Here is a 15,240-nt window from a genome sequence, read left to right as displayed (position 1 = left end):
TCTGTGAACTTCTTGCAAACTCAGGCCTACCTGTCACAATGAGTTGTATGGGTGCTGCTACTGGCAGAGACTGTGTCACAAAAATAAAAGGGAGAAACTAAATCATAGAATATGTCAAGTTGGAGGGCACCCATCAGGATTATCAAGTCCAGCCCCTGGTCCTGCACAAGACACCCCAAGAATCACACCATGTGCCTGAGAGTATTGTCCAAATGCTTCTTGGACTCTGTCAGGCTTGGTGCTGACCATTTCCCTGGGGAAGCTGTTCCAGCTATAAATATAATATATTTACAATATACAATATTCAGATTAAAAATGCAGCATTCAAATTAAAATTTAGGTGAAGATCAGTATGTAAAATGTGATTTCTTCAGGCGGGGTAACTCCCTAATTGACATTTTAGTACTGTTTCTGTGCAACACCTTTAATTTCACTTTGGTTCCTCCAAGTTTCCATGAGGTTAAAGAGAGTGGGATCTCCTCAGGACAGAGCTGAAATACTCACAACTTGCTCCAGGGCACTTTGCCCAGCCAGGCTCTTGCATGGAGATGGTGCCCTGTGCCAGGGCAGCTTTTGCGCTGTGCCTTGGCCTCAACACCTCCTCTTGCCATGGAGTGAGTGCCTGCCCAGGGCTGGGCATGAGGGAAGTGCCCACCCAGCAGCTCCTGCTCCTCTCTGGGAAGCTCATCCTGTGGGTGAGGTACAGCTCTGGGACCACACACCTCCTGCACCAGGGAACCTCACTCACACAGCCCCCTGTAATGCACCCCACAGGCCAACAGCACGGAGGGGTTTTGCAGAATAAAGAAATAAGCTGGCTTCAAAGCCTGGCAGCCGTTCCCTGAGCATCTCAGCTGTTCTGTGGGGTGCAGGTGATGGGAGAGAACTGAGTTTCAGATTAGGGGCTCTGGAATACAGCCCTGGCAGTGGATGGATCTTTCCCTCTCCTGCCAATGCACATAGAATATCTAAAATATGATCTGTGCTCAGAGATTCTGGGGCCAGCTTCCCTAAACCAGGCACCCCTTGGTCCTCCAGCTGCCCTGTGGTCTGAAGCCCAAAGGATGGAAAGGTTCTGCCTGTAAGCACAGTGCCAGCTGGTCACTCTGGCTCCTGTGAGCCAGGGCACAGGAGGGACATCTCTGTGGGATGACCCTTCACCTCTGGGGAGAACAGACTGGTAGTTCTTCTCCTGGCTGGCCTATTTGTTACTTCTTTCTAATCTACTCATGTGTTGTCCACATGGCTTGACTTGGTCAAGTATTGCCCAGTGTTTAAACATTTAACTCTGTTCTCTTTGCGTTCATTGATGAGCCTCAGATGTGACCCGAGTCTCACTGAAGCACCCAGGACACCCAGTGTCCCAGGGTGGGTGAGGAGTGTGGCACCAGTGGCCCCCAGGTGGGCAGGGAGAGTCCCACAGTGCTTGGGACCAAAGGGAAGTGTCCCCAGTGCCAGGCCCCGCAGGGCAGCACCGCTACAGCCTGAGTGTTATAGATGGATAATGAAATTATTGGCTCTCACAATTAAAAGATAACTATTGTGTGAATATTAAGAAAAGCTTTAGTGATGCATAGTTATGTTATTGTGGTTTAGATGTCCTCTGTTCTCCCCCTAGTTGCCCTTTCCCCCACTGTATTGTGACTATCAGATAGCAGGGATTGTCTAAGACAGATGAAAAGAAGGCGGCACATGTGTCCCTTGCATGGGGCAGTTGGGAATGGAAAAGTTTGGTGCTTAGGGGGTGCAGCATGGCAACACCTGACCTCCAACCAAGTTACAAGAAAGCAGTCTCCACTGATAAATGGCAAAGAAGAGCTGACTGACAGACTTTGGGAGGGGCCAGGGTTAGCTGATACAACCTCTAGGGGTATGAAAGACTGAGCATCCATCCTGAAGATGAACTGGCCACGTGGTATGCACGAGGGGCAGTTCCCAGCACTGCAACTTTTTCCTCATGTAGTCCTTTGTTCTATTTTTGTTAAGGTTTAATAAACCTCTTTAAATTTTCAAAATGAGTGGTTGTCTCTTACATGGGTAAGGAGGGAAGTGCCATCACAGTGTGTCTGTGGTGAGGGGAGCCCTCTGTTCCCCCCGTCTTTGCAGGACTGTCCAGGCCCTGCCGCGTGCTGACAACTAACACGGAAGCTGCCAAAACAAAGGAAGGAACCCACTGCAGTTTTATTTTTCCTTAGATAAATTTTTTATATAGAATATATTACAGTCAGAGTTCTCAGCTTTTAATCAAAAGATAACAAGTTATTGCAGTTTTTTACCCAGTGAAACTACCGGTGAAAGAACTTTCTAGAAAGCTGTCCTGTCTTTAAAAAAAAAGAGGGAGAAAACCCCACCCAGACAGAAAATACACATGTAGGTCGCACTTCGCACCCACGGGCGCCCTGCCGGGCGTGTGGACATCGTGTGGAGAGGGCAGCATGAGGTGAGGCAGCGGCGATGGGCACAACACTATGGCGAAGGAGGCAGGCCTGGGGCTAGCGGGGTCGGTTCCTAGGCACGGTGCTTCTGCTCGGCTTAACTGCTCTTAGATCGGGAAATGAACGCGCGTTGGGAGGGACGGAGGCAGGGAGGAGGGAGGAGGGTGGCGGCGCTGCTGTCCCGGGCGCGGCGAGCGCCGGGGCCCTCAGCCTCGCCTCAGCTCGTGCAGCTTGTGGGCGACGCGCTCCAGCTCAGCCTCGATGGCCGCCAGGCTCTCCAGCTCCTGGTCCTGCAACAAAAGCCCAGGACTGTCAGCGGCCGCAGGCGGGAGGCCCTCGCCCCCAGAGCTACAGAGAGCACAGCCTTGTCCTACCCCATCCCTTCAGCCTTCTTGTGTCTCTCTGGACAGACCGGTGTGCGCAGCACTGGTTACTTCTGACCTAATGTTTAATTACTGCTGCTAGCGATGCAGCTGCCATCCTTCCCCCGTACCCTGCCGGCAGGGCAGCCTCCAATGGGGCTGTGCCCCCAGAACATGGGGTTGGAGGGAGGTGGCTGCTGCAGGGGAGCCAGGGCAGGCTCTGGCAAACAGCACTGGGTGCCAGTGCTGAGTCAGTGCCGTCAGTCCGGGATGGGCACGGCTGCCTGCCACCTTCGGGAGCTGCAGCATGGGCCCTGCCCTCTCCCCACCCTGCCCTGGGTCTTGGCTTGCACCCCCACTAGCAGAAGATACTTTTCCTGGGAAAATAGTGACTGAGGTAGCCAACAGTTCAAAGGCTCTCGCTGCCCGTTATATGGTGGTCTTTCTATACCAGCTCTTGTGTATCTATGCTGCCACCTGTAGCTGCTTTATTTAGTGCAGGTACTCATGCCTGACTGCGTGGCTTTGCTGAGCTCAGGTCATACCCAGCTGGCCCTGCCTTGCTGCCAGCGCCAGCCCTGCCTGTCCCTCACAGCTGTGGCACCTGGGCTCTCTGCAGACCATGCACTCAGTATGGCAGCAGCAGGCTCTGTGCGAGCAAACTTGGTGCTGTACAGTTTCCCATTGGCAGAGCTGAGGTGACAGCCCCTCTCCTGTGCAGAGGGAGCAAAGCTTCACTGTTGCCTTCAGCAGCTGCAAACCGCAGGTTAACCCTGAGCCACTGCACTGCATATGGCTGGTGTGAGAAAAGTAAAGGAAGTATGGAAGAAGGGGGTTGTTTTCTCTTCTGAGCTGTTTTCCTGAACAAGAAAGAAAAGTCACCCTGCCCCTCCACTGAGCCCTTGGCCCAGCCCCTGGGAAAGCTCTGGCTGCAGTAGGGTGCCAGCAGCTCAGGGTGCCTTCACACACCTGAGGTGCCCAAGCAGCTCTTCCATTTTGTTTGATGTGGGCCAGGGAGCAGCTGGCTGAGCTCACCTTGCTGGAGAACTTGGGCTGCAACTGGAGCCCCCAGAAAGGGAGAGAAATAAGTTCTCAAATTCTCTACATCACCCAGAGGCAGCTTCGTCAGACCCAAACCATTGCCTGTGTGCTCTGGCTTGCATCTGCCTGGTCCCACATGCTGAGCCCTGGAAAGTGCAGGGGACAGCACCCTCAGCCCATATCTGTACCCACGCTGGCCGCACTGGCCAAGACACACAGCCCCATGGCCCAAAAATGGAGAGAGACACAGGTCAGCAGCCAGAGCTTGTGCCTTCCCTCACTGCTGCATGCCTGGCCTTCCTCACTGACTCCCAGAGGCCTTGATCTAGATTAAAAAGCCAACCAAACAAAAAAGTCTTGTTGCAGCTGTAAACACAGCAGTTTGCAGCCTCAGCAACCTCCTTTCCAATCCCCATTTGGAGACTGAGTCTGGCACCTTGCAGAGCAGGTGCACCCCAGAGCCACTCGCAGGGGCAGGTGGGGAGCAGCCTCCCCGAGCAGAGATGTGGGGTGTGAGCAGCAGTGGTGGGAGGCAGATGGCACAGCCCACCCCACTGCACCCCTGCTTTGAGCTGAGATGTTTGGCTTTGCTTGAACCAATACCACCGCAGATGCTCTCGTAGGAGGATGCTGATGGGCAATTTTTGGCCAATGGTTTGGCACATAACTGAGGCAAGAGGGGTCTTTTGTAGGCAAGAGAGCCAACTGGCTTCACTGACCTGCTGCCCCAGCCTGTTCCCAGGCACCTGACCATGGCCTGTCCCAGGCTCACAAAGCCCAAGCCAAGCCCCACTGCCCAGTTCCCTGTATTATCCCAAATCAGCGGTGCCTGGAACTGGGCCTCAGCACAAAGGTGAACCTACCAGCACTTCCTGGCTGCTGGGGATGTGCTGAGCTATTACCTAGCATCACTCAAGGTATCAGGGAAGGGGGTTTCTGACTCTGGAAGCCTGGCTCAGATGTATTTCTGTGTCTGTCCACCATTTCCACTCCAGTACCTCAGGTTTCTCACCACAGCTGTACCCCTGAATTGCCTCTGTAGGTGGTCTGACATTACTCACTCCATCCCTGAGAGAGTGAAAACATTCCTTTTGACTTGGAAGGGCTTTGGGAAGCAAAGACTACCCCTAGGCTTCAGTTATAGCCCTGGTCACTAAGTCTGGCCAGTGCAGAAGTGCTGTCACTGGAGACATGACTCTGGGGGCAGGGAATGCTTTTGCACTAGTCACAAAAACGAGGATAAAAACCAAAGGCACAGCAGGTGCAAACTTCAATGATACCTGAGGCTGAATGACTGGAAGTTCACTAAGCATCAACTTAATGCCTCAGAGGACTGGCTACCTTAAGGCCAGTATACCATCCACATCTCCAAGCATACTTTGGGTAACTGGGTGGGATTTATTCTTAAGCCTGTGTACACCAACCTCTGTTCTCCTGTTAGCGCTGCCTTCCTCATCCTTCTTTTCTTCAGGCATGGGAGCAAGTGGAAAGCCTCCTTCACTGCTGTCTTCTTTCGAGTGATGCTTCCATGACCTTCTCACATCTTCCTCTGGACTGCTGAAGGCATATTTGCGGGACCTAAATGTCTTTTTCATGGACCTGTCTGCATCTTCCTCACTATCATTTTCCTCCATGCGTTTCTTTGCTGTCAGCTGCTTGGCCAGCTCATCCATTTTGTTCCATCTCTTGGTGTCTTCCCACTCCCTGGAGGACTCCTCCTCCACCTCATCACTTTTGGCATTACTGGGCTGAAAGGTGTCTTCTTCTCCCTGCATCTCCTCATCCTCCAGGCGATGCCTTCCTCCTCTCAGTGCCCGAGGCTGCTCTTCCTCCTCCTCTTCTTCCTCCTCTTCAGAGCTCTGCGCATCTTTTCCAAATCCCATCTCATCATCGTTATCTGAAAGAGCATTAAACAAAGCAGTGAACACAACTGTTAACCTGTTTAAGGTCCACCTTTGAACTGAGCTTTCAGTGGTTCTAGATTTCTTGACTTAGGCGTGCTTTCCCAAGATTCTGGAAATACCCACTCTTACATTGCCATGTCAGTAATGGGGCATGAAGGCAGCAGTCAAAAGCCCTGTAGGTAGGTCCACCTTTGAACTGAGCTTTCAGTGGCTCTAGATTTCCTCCTCAGGGCAGAGGAATGATTGTCCCCAGGATCTGTGAGAGCTGAGCAGTGAGGCAGCTGCAGGGCCTGTGTTACCTGCTGTGCATGGGCCCATGTGTCAGATGTGTCAGATGTTTGTGGTGGGGTCTGGGTGGCTGCTGGCCGGTGTGTTTCTGTAAACCCAGTAAGCACCTGCCCCAACTCTTTGGCTTTGAAGCCTCTCACCCATGTGTCTCAGTGCCCTCAGCTCACCCCAGGAAGGTATGAGTGCAGTCTGGGATACGTACTGTCACCTTCCTGCATCTCCTCAGCCTCCTCGTCCTCCTCAGCCAAATTGAGTGACCTCTCTGCTTCAGTAGGGTCTTCCTCTGCAGCTTCATCTCCATCATCCTCCCGCTCCACACGCTCCCCTGCTACCTCTTTGCTGTGCTCCTGACCCTGCCTGGCTGGCTCTTCTCCCTCATCCTCAAGCTCCAGGCTGTCCCTGGAGCCTCTGGGCTCCTCCTCTTCATCCCCTTGCTGCTGCTGCTGCTCATCCTCACTGAAATTTTTGCCAATGTGGTTGTCCAAAACTTTGTTTCGATGGGTATTTTCTGTATCCCCGATGTCATTGCTCTCAGCTTCCTCCTGATCCTCTTTCTCAACAGGGTTAGTATCCCATGGCCTGGGTTCCCTCTCCTCCAGGCTTTTTTCCTCCTCTCTTGAATCTTCATTTTGCTGGGGTTTCTGTGCTGCCAGCTCAGCCAGGGACTCTGTGGGCTGCTCCTCTTCAGGGTGCTCCCCTGCAGCATCTACAGAGGGGAAACAAGAAGAAACACCTCTGCTGAGAGCTCATTTCACAACCAGCAAAGGCCAAGCATTTCTCAGGGAGCTTCAGCCCTGATCAGCAATCTGCTCAGCCAGCTCGTGGATCCTTTTGCAAGTCACTTCAGCATATGTTTGCGTTCAAGCAAGGCAGCGTTCTCTCTGGTGCCTGTGCTCCTGGCGAGATTTGCAAGGCTGAAGTTAAACATATGCTGAAGTGTTTTGCTGCAGCACAGTCCTCATCGCCATCTCTTCAGATGCCAGCCACGAATTCACCCTGCATGAAACCAGACTGCATGTAAAATTAAATTATTTAGGAGTGTAATAAGGCACTTGCACAGCTCTCCCTGCTCTGAGTGCTGCACTCACATCACATCCTTATTTCTCCCACCAGGCTGAAGAGGCAGCCAGCCCTGTTCACAGGGTGCTGGAGGGAGGAGGGGTGTCTCTGCTTCTGCAAAGGAACTACTCAGCAAGAGCTTAATGTGGGCTGAGTATTTGCTCTTGCTCAAGGGAGACTGGCCTCTTTTAACATTCTTAGCCAGAGAAAACACTTTGCAAAAGAAAATATGGGAGTTTAAAAGCTAGAGAGATATGTAAAGGTAAGTGCAGCCCCAAGGAGGGCTGAGGAGTGTTCCAGGATGAAGGGATGCAGAAAACTGGTCACATAAGGCTGCTGGCCATCTGTGACACTGTGCTGGTGTCACCAGACTGTCAGTGGGCCTGGGTGGCCCATGTGCCACATTTAATCTTCACTTCATCTTCCTTCATCTCCACGCTGCCAGAGCAAGAGTTTCGGGTGTGTCTTGGCAGTAGGGAGATGCAGCGCCACCCTCCTACCTGTTGGATTTTGGTGGTGCTGGCTGCAGCAGCAGCAGCCCCTGGGGGTGTCACTCCTCATTGCTCTAAGTAGTTTCAGTGTCACAGCACTGCTGTGCTACTCTGGGCCAGCCATGTGCCCCAGAGGTGCTTGAGACCCTGCTGCTGGACAAGGAGGCCCATATATGCCTTGTATCTTCCTGATAAGGAAAAAGGAAGGGGCCAACCCCTCCTTTCTGCTAAATTGCCTGTCTGTAGTAAGGCCAGTGTTGGGGGTTGCAGGCATGGGAAGTAGCTGTGGCAGTTACAGTGTCCTTGAGGAGAGGAAAATAGAAGTACTATGTGCCAAGCTTATCAGAATAACGGAATTCCAGGGCTACAGAAAAGCAAAACTTAGAAATGATTATCGAAGGCCAGACAAACACTGACAAGGGGAAATCCCAGCTGAAGGTGTATCTTTCCAAGGTACAGGTGTTTTGTGTGGATGTGTGCACTGTGTGTGTTTCAATTTTCCCTTCAGACACTCATTACTTAATATCTTAGATGCCTGGAAACAAGGGTGACAGGCAAAAATCCAGATCACCCTTGCCTATATCACTGACTCTTTCAGTATGGGATTTCCCTGGCTGTGACTTATTTTAAGAGTTATAAGTGAGTGAAAGTGTCAGCAGCAGGTTGGAAAAGTCAGTATCACTTTAGTAACTTGACCATCACCAGTTACTATAGCTCAGAGACTACGTGTTGTTTGAGCTGGTAAATAAGAACAAAGCAAACACCAGGTTGCTTGTGTGTGTCAGCAGCAGCATCAAAGAAAAGAGAAGCAGATGGACATATCAAGGCTGTTTGGAAGAAGATCCTTGTTTACAGCCTGACCTGGATTTCCCGGGGGTGGAGGCTGACACTGACCTCTCTGCTTGTTCTTGTTGTTCTGACTTTCAAGGACTTCAGAAAGTTCATCTTCAAAGCCGCTATTTTTCTTCTGCTGCTGAGTTCTCTCATTGGCACCTGTGTCAAGTAACAAAAGGTAAGTCCTTTCTGTGTTTCAGAAAGTAGAGGTAGGAAAACAGTTCTGTGCCCCTTATGTTTGCTGTGGGAAAAATCCACCTGGGAGCTGGGAGGAGTGAGACTGGAGGGTATGTGAATCAACTCTGGTAACAAAACCACAATCAAAAACATCATCTGCAGGAAAGAAAATGGTCTCTAAATAGAGATGCAGTGTTGCCAGTAAAACTAATATTGATGGAGATCTAGGGAATAAGAGGTGCTGAACTGCAGCACACTGAGAGCAACAAAAGACTTCATCATCAGAGTACTGAAAGATAAAAATTGCCTTCTGCCAGATTCTGCCTATGCACCTCTGTTGAGGTGAGCACTGAGAGCTCCTGTATCCTCCAGCCTGGTTGTGGGGGGCCCTCTCCCCTGTGTGCTGGGAGGAAGAAGCAGCATTCATTCCCACTGCAGGGGTAGTCTCCAAGGCCCCATACTTTTGCTCTGGGGTTATGGAGCCTGCTAGAAAAATACAACACCCTGGAGAGAGGTGTCTGAAGGCAGCATGAGCTGGAGGTTAGGCTGCAGCTGTCCTGGCAACCAGCAATGGGATCTGCAAGCAAAAAAAGCCCTGTCTAAACCAGCTCATGCTCTGCTTCTGTGCCTTAATGCAAGAGCAAGAGCCAGTGCAGCCAGCCCAGTCCTCTCTAGCCCAGAACTGAATGGTGTGGGCTCTCCAGCCTGAGCAGAACCAGCTGCACCAGCACAGAGGACACCTTGATTAACACCTTTGCTTTTCCCTTGGTCTACAAGACTGTTGCACCCCAGTCTCTGTGATCCGTAGCCTGGATCTCATGTTACCCTGGGACTAAGTGGTGTGATGGGCTCAGGCAAGAATGGAGCAAGGTGTATCTCCATGTAACAAGTTCCTTCTCACAGACTCCATGCTGAGTGGCACAGCCTGTCTGATATCTGGGTGCTCCTCCTCAAATCCCTGGTGTGCCTGGGCAGCCATATTCCAGCATACTGGAGAGACATGTCTTGTTTCTTCTGGACCACCAGAGCATCCACGGAGTCCATCTGAGGTCACTGAGCATCTGGCCCCTCCACCATTTGGGCAGTGACTAAAATATGGCTTTGGGAGCTCCATGAGACTCTTTCTCAACTCTGACTTCCTGAATTTTTCCTCTCCCTTCTCCCTCTTGCCTCTGTGGCTTCCTTAATCTGAAAGCATTCTGGTGGCACTGCCTCCCAGCCATCTCTGGAAGACTTGCCACACAGAAGCAGGGCACAGGGATGCCCTAGTCATTGTTTCTCTGGTGATGCCCAGCTGCCCCCTGGTTACCCCAGGGAGAAGGAGTAGGGAAGGCCAGGAGGTGCTCTCCCTGCAGCCTGGGGACAGCCCTGTTGCAGCCTCACCCGAACAGAGGGGTCTGGACTAGCTCTGAAGTAGCCTTGCCTGGGATCTGAATGTTGGCTCTGGGCAACTGGGCACCTGAGAATGTCCCTTTTTTCCCCCAACACCCCTTGGCACAGCTCCATGGTGCTGCTGTTGCTCCCACATTGACCAGTGCAATTGGCCTGCACCTCTCCAAACCAAACCAAAGAAACTTGCATTTGAGTTAAGGAAGCCATCAAAAAATACCCATTAGCTCAAGAATATTTTCACTGGGGTCTTTAAGGTGAAAGTCTTACTATTCAGTGGGGCTTCCCTACTGCCGCACCTGGGTTTAGTGCTAGACTCTCTAGCTGCACAGACAGTGGAGGTTTTCTTGCCTTTCATTCTAGTTTGGGAGCTGGTGATTATTTGTTGAATCAGATTACAGTGTTTCCTTTTTGAGTTCTCCCACCTCAAAATGTCTTGAGACTACATCACCACCAAGTTGCCCTGATAGCTATTGAAATTATCAGATACATATTGGAGTTATTATAAACAAAATTCCTGTCCCCAATGACATAATCTCTGCTGAAAATATTGGAACTACATTTCCTAGGGCATATTTATATGATCTCAAATTAACATAAAATAAAAAACAAACGCAAAACCAACCAAACTATAAAACTCTATAAGGGACTACAACATAAGAAAACAATCTTCCCTATAGTTACATTCCCAAAAAAATATACTGGCACTGTACCTTGTGCAGCAATTTCCTGAAGTTCCTTCAGTAAGTTTTGGTGGCGAAGGATAGAAATAATTCGCTCATCTGCAACAGGGGAGACAGTACAGGAAGTAGTCAAAGCAAACCTCCCCCCAATCCCAGGAAATGAAACAGAGCCCAAATGCCACTCCTTCATTTGCTCTTTTCTTTCCCTTGGTCTGATTTGCTCTCACATCTTAACCATGTGATTAAGGCAACAGGAAGGTCCTATGAGGACCAGGCACTTTGATGTCACCAGCACCCCTGTGGCCACATGCCAGCATGAGGCATGGCCTGGGACAGCAGTGGCTCCATCCCTGCTCCTGGGGCCCAGTACAGCCCAGTGGAAGGGGAAGGTGAACGTGTGAGGGACCCCTTGACAGGGGTCCGGAGGCCAGGGCTCAGTTGGTCAGGGCAGGACCAGCCCTACTTGGCAGATTTGCTTTTGCTGATGGCCAGCACTCAGTCTGAGGCAGTACCTCCTCGCAGAGTCTCTAGGCATTCCTCGCTGATCGGCAGGGGGTTTGGCTTAGATAAAGTATCAGAGATGACCTCTACAATGCACTTCATCACCTAGAAAGAGACAAAAATACAAATTAAGGAACTGGGGTTTTTTTCTTTTGTTCCTACTTGTTACCAAGGCTAAAGTACAGCAGGTGATGGCACAGATCTTGCTTTTCTGGTCAAGCTGGAACTGAATGTTCAGTTCTTGTTTTCCCTAGCTCAGGAACAGAAGGTGCCTCCTGCAACTGAGAAGCGAGGAAATTACACGTGACTATGGAAAGAGCTTCTTCCACATGACACTCAATTCAGCTGAGGATTGCATGGCTTCAGACCAGAGTCTGAGCACATCTGGAGAGTAAAGGGTATCTGAATATATACACAGAAAATTTAAAATCAACCTTTTTTAAGTCAATATATCTCAACCTCCATCTCATAAAAGGACTCAGTGGGAGGTTGTAGAGACCAAAAAGTGGTCATAGCTGTTCAACAGATGACCTTGAAATTTTAAAAGCTCTTCAAACCCTGGGAAAACTCATCATAGTTGAAGGTTGAAGCCAGGTGTGGAAGGTGAGGTGAGGCAAACTACTTTCAAACAGATGAGAAATACTGCTCTCAAGTCCTAGAAAGGACAAGACACTCTGGAGAAGTGTTTGACCTTCTGCTTTGAGTGTTCAAGCCATCTGTTATAGACTGGAAGAGCTCTACATGATGACAGGTCATCTGAGAGCAAAAAAGTTCTGACATAGCTTCTCAGACAGGATGAGCTCTGGGCTTACCCTTTCCAGCAGCCTGTTTTGTTGGTGTAAAACCAGGAGCATTGTTTATGTAATTTGCCACCTGCACTGAGACTGCAGGCATCCTTGCCAAGCCAAGACACACTGCTGGGAGCCCTAGTGTGTGGTCACATAGACCCAAATGATCACACAGGACACAAACATTCACTACAGTCTGGTGCTGACTGGTAGGGTAGGAATCAGGCTGCTTAGTTCAAAGGGGTGATTTTTTATAATGCAATCTAGAAAAAAATGCAGGGTTCACAATTGCCTGTGAGAAAAAAGAGAGGCTAAATTGAAAAAAAGAATACAAGTTAAGCCTTGGAGGCAAAAATTTTACTCACTGAAGCTCTTTCTCCTGAAGATTTCAGCAGGCAGCCCTGAGAGCCCTGACCTGCCTCACAATGTACCATTCTCAGGAGAGCAGAGCGCTGTGGCTGGCGTAGAAATTAAACACAAGTCAGCAGTCCCCAGCCATCCACAATGCTGTTCATTCAAGCAGTTGGATATATTCACTGGACAGCTGGAATGGGCAAATTCTCACCCTGTGTAAGGAGAGAATTCTGCTTTTGCAGATCACAGCCATAAAATGTTGAACTCTACACCTTACACAGTTTGAAGGAATTGCCTAATGGATTAAAAATGCTACAGGAAAGATTAAAAAAAAAAAGAAGCAGGGGAATTTCCCTGTTATAATTCTCCTATATCACAAGTGATCCATTAATACTGATTTTAGATGACTTTGAGTCACTCTGTCTTTAAATAGAAAAAACTCCAGAATCTGATATTTCCCTCTCATGTTTCCCAACCTCTGGACCCACTTATTATAGCAGTATTTGGTGCAGCTTCAGAAGTTAAGACTTTCACAGCATGAGAAGTAAGACTCTGGTTCAATGAAATATCCTATTCAAGCTTTTTCAAGACTTCTAAGCTGATCGAAGGTCTTTGTCTGAGCACAAAGAGACACATCACTCACCACAGAAATACATTCAGCTCTGTGGAGGAGCTTTGTGAGGTAATGAAATGAGGAGCGCAGTCATCCTACAACACTCTCCTTGTCTTTCTGTTAGAGGAGGTCTTGCAGAGTGAGACTTCACAAGGTCATGAAACAACAGCCTGCATCAGGAAATGGAGGAGATCCTTTCCAAATGAATGTAATTAATCCAGTGCAGAAACTCAGACTGGAATTTTGCCATAGCTATCATCTAACCATGAGCATGTAACTAGATCCTCAAGAGCAGCTCACAATGTCCCTACACAGAAATCTCCAAAGTGTTGTGCCCTTACAAGGACAGACTTCTCCATATTTGAACTCAGCTATGCCCTTCTAAAATATATGCTTGTAAGTGAGAAATAATGTCCTTCAAGCACAAGAGTGGGCAAACACCAGAGATATTGTAAGTGCTTTGGTCTTGTTCAGCTCCCTATGGAAAGCTCTTGGTGTAAGGAAAGTCTGACAAGCTGTCCAGGAAAGGCCTGCAGGTGCTGACTACCCATTAGACAGCCTTGAGCCACCCACAAATGCTGGTGGCACAGAACATGGTGTGTAGGAAGAGCTGCAGTGCTTGTTGCCGTATTCATGTGATGATACCCCTGCCCTAATCTGTTCCATGAGACCAGGAATTCCTTCCCTGAAATGCTGTGTCTCAGAGGATGGTGAAGCCCTAATGGCTTCTTCCAATTGCAGCAAATCCAAAAGAAAGCTGATTTTGCTCTCTGTTAGAGCCTGTGTCAGTGTAACACCTAGGGAAGGGGGGCAGTCTTGGGAAAGTCCTTTCTTGGTGGAAGCATTTCCATGGAGTTGCACCAACTGCCCCAAAAGTGCCCATTTCTTAACACATAAGCTATACTAGGGAATAGACCTCACAAGGAAAATCATATGAATAATGGATTGTCCCATCAGATGCCCACTCTGGCATGGAAAGTTGAAGGACTAAGTGCCTGTCCCACATTCTCTTCCTCAGCAGCACACAGCCTGAGGAAGGCACCCAGTGTCTCACAGCTCATGGCTCTGTCCCAGCAAGGGCTAAGCAGGCTAAAAGTCTTAACAAAGCAACTGCTCTGTAGCCCAGGCACGTCTCACAGGACACAGGGAGGTGTTGCTCATGGCACACGTCCTTCTGGTAACTGCAGTGGGGCCCGTGGCTGAGACTGGCATCAGTGTGCCCTCCCCTGCTGCTGCCTGGGGAGAAGCATTGTGTGGCTAGAGGATTTCATAACACAAAATGAAAATTTCCTCCAATTTTCAAGAAGGAAAAATGCTGGATTTTCCTTTGTGGACATGGATTTCCAAAGAAATTTTAATTTGGGCAGCAAAGAGATCAGCTCATATGAAAGATGGGGAAGGGGGTGGGTCAGGGAGTCGTGTCTGACACAGGTAAACACAGGCAAACCCCCCTGTCCAAGCATTTAGGAGCCAAAAGGCCATTGGGAGTGCACGTTTGAAATGCAGCTATAAATATTGGAGGGTTTGACACAGATATGTGCACAGAAGCCTGTAAAGGAGGGCTGGAGAGGTCAGCCAAGTCCTGCACTGCTCGTAGCCATCCAGACAGGCTGAGGATGGATTAGCAAGCTGAGAGTACCAGTTGCCTATTTTTCCAGAGCATGCATGTTTAAGTAGCACACAAACTCAGATGTATACACCTCCAAATACACACAGTTCCTGAATCACATCTCCCCCCACTCTCCCCTGAGTCACCTCCTGTTGGAAGCTTTGAAAAGCTGAAAGTAGGAGGACTAAGGAGAGTTTTACCCAGCCTCCATCTCCTCTCTAAACAGGCTTGCCTCATCCCCCTGTCACATCCCAAAGGACTTCCTTGGCTGTCCAGAAGTGGATAGACAAAAGGTAAATTCTGTTAGGAAGGGAGCAGAGATGGATCCTGCTTGAGGGATCTCATGCAAATTCCTGGCACTTTCTACAGGATATTTCAGAGGTAGTGGCCCAAACCCAACCACCTAGGTGGAGGTGAAACATCACATCCTTTCTCTTCATTTGACCCTTCCACTACAGGCTCAGCCTTACCTTAGTGTCGCCTTTATTCATGTCATTTGTCACAGGAAGGGAGATAGCTGTAAAGTAAGGGGAGGGGGGAAAAAAGAAGGACTTGTTATTCATCTCATCTGGAACACAAGCAGATAAACATTATTCTGCTGAAATGGGAGTGGAGAAGAGGGGCAGCTCTCTCTGATGGAAGTGATCCCTGGGTGCAGCAGCCGGACGTATACACTGTGCCGGGAAGGGAAGGGAAGGGAAGGGAAGGGAAG

At 49.6% G+C, this 15,240-nt stretch overlaps 1 protein-coding gene across 1 annotated transcript in view; it reads right to left on the bottom strand.

Annotated features, from left to right (window-relative positions):
* Nucleotides 1–2,179: 2,179 nt before the first annotated feature.
* Nucleotides 2,180–15,240, bottom strand: part of CHGA (chromogranin A) — a 13,512-nt gene continuing 451 nt past the window's right edge. The window contains exons 2-8 of the mRNA XM_005417989.3: nt 14,999–15,096; nt 11,176–11,269; nt 10,694–10,762; nt 8,475–8,573; nt 6,233–6,736; nt 5,263–5,735; nt 2,180–2,725 (exon numbers count right to left, since the gene is read on the bottom strand). Of these exons, the coding sequence (XP_005418046.2) occupies nt 2,642–2,725; nt 5,263–5,735; nt 6,233–6,736; nt 8,475–8,573; nt 10,694–10,762; nt 11,176–11,269; nt 14,999–15,096 (1,421 nt within the window). The 3' untranslated portion in view covers nt 2,180–2,641. The remainder of the gene's footprint in view (nt 2,726–5,262; nt 5,736–6,232; nt 6,737–8,474; nt 8,574–10,693; nt 10,763–11,175; nt 11,270–14,998; nt 15,097–15,240) is intronic.

This window comes from Geospiza fortis, unplaced genomic scaffold (assembly GCF_000277835.1).
Source record: "Geospiza fortis unplaced genomic scaffold, GeoFor_1.0 scaffold23, whole genome shotgun sequence".
Taxonomy (NCBI): Eukaryota; Metazoa; Chordata; class Aves; order Passeriformes; family Thraupidae; genus Geospiza; species Geospiza fortis.
This window is presented reverse-complemented; position numbering and strand designations above follow the sequence as displayed.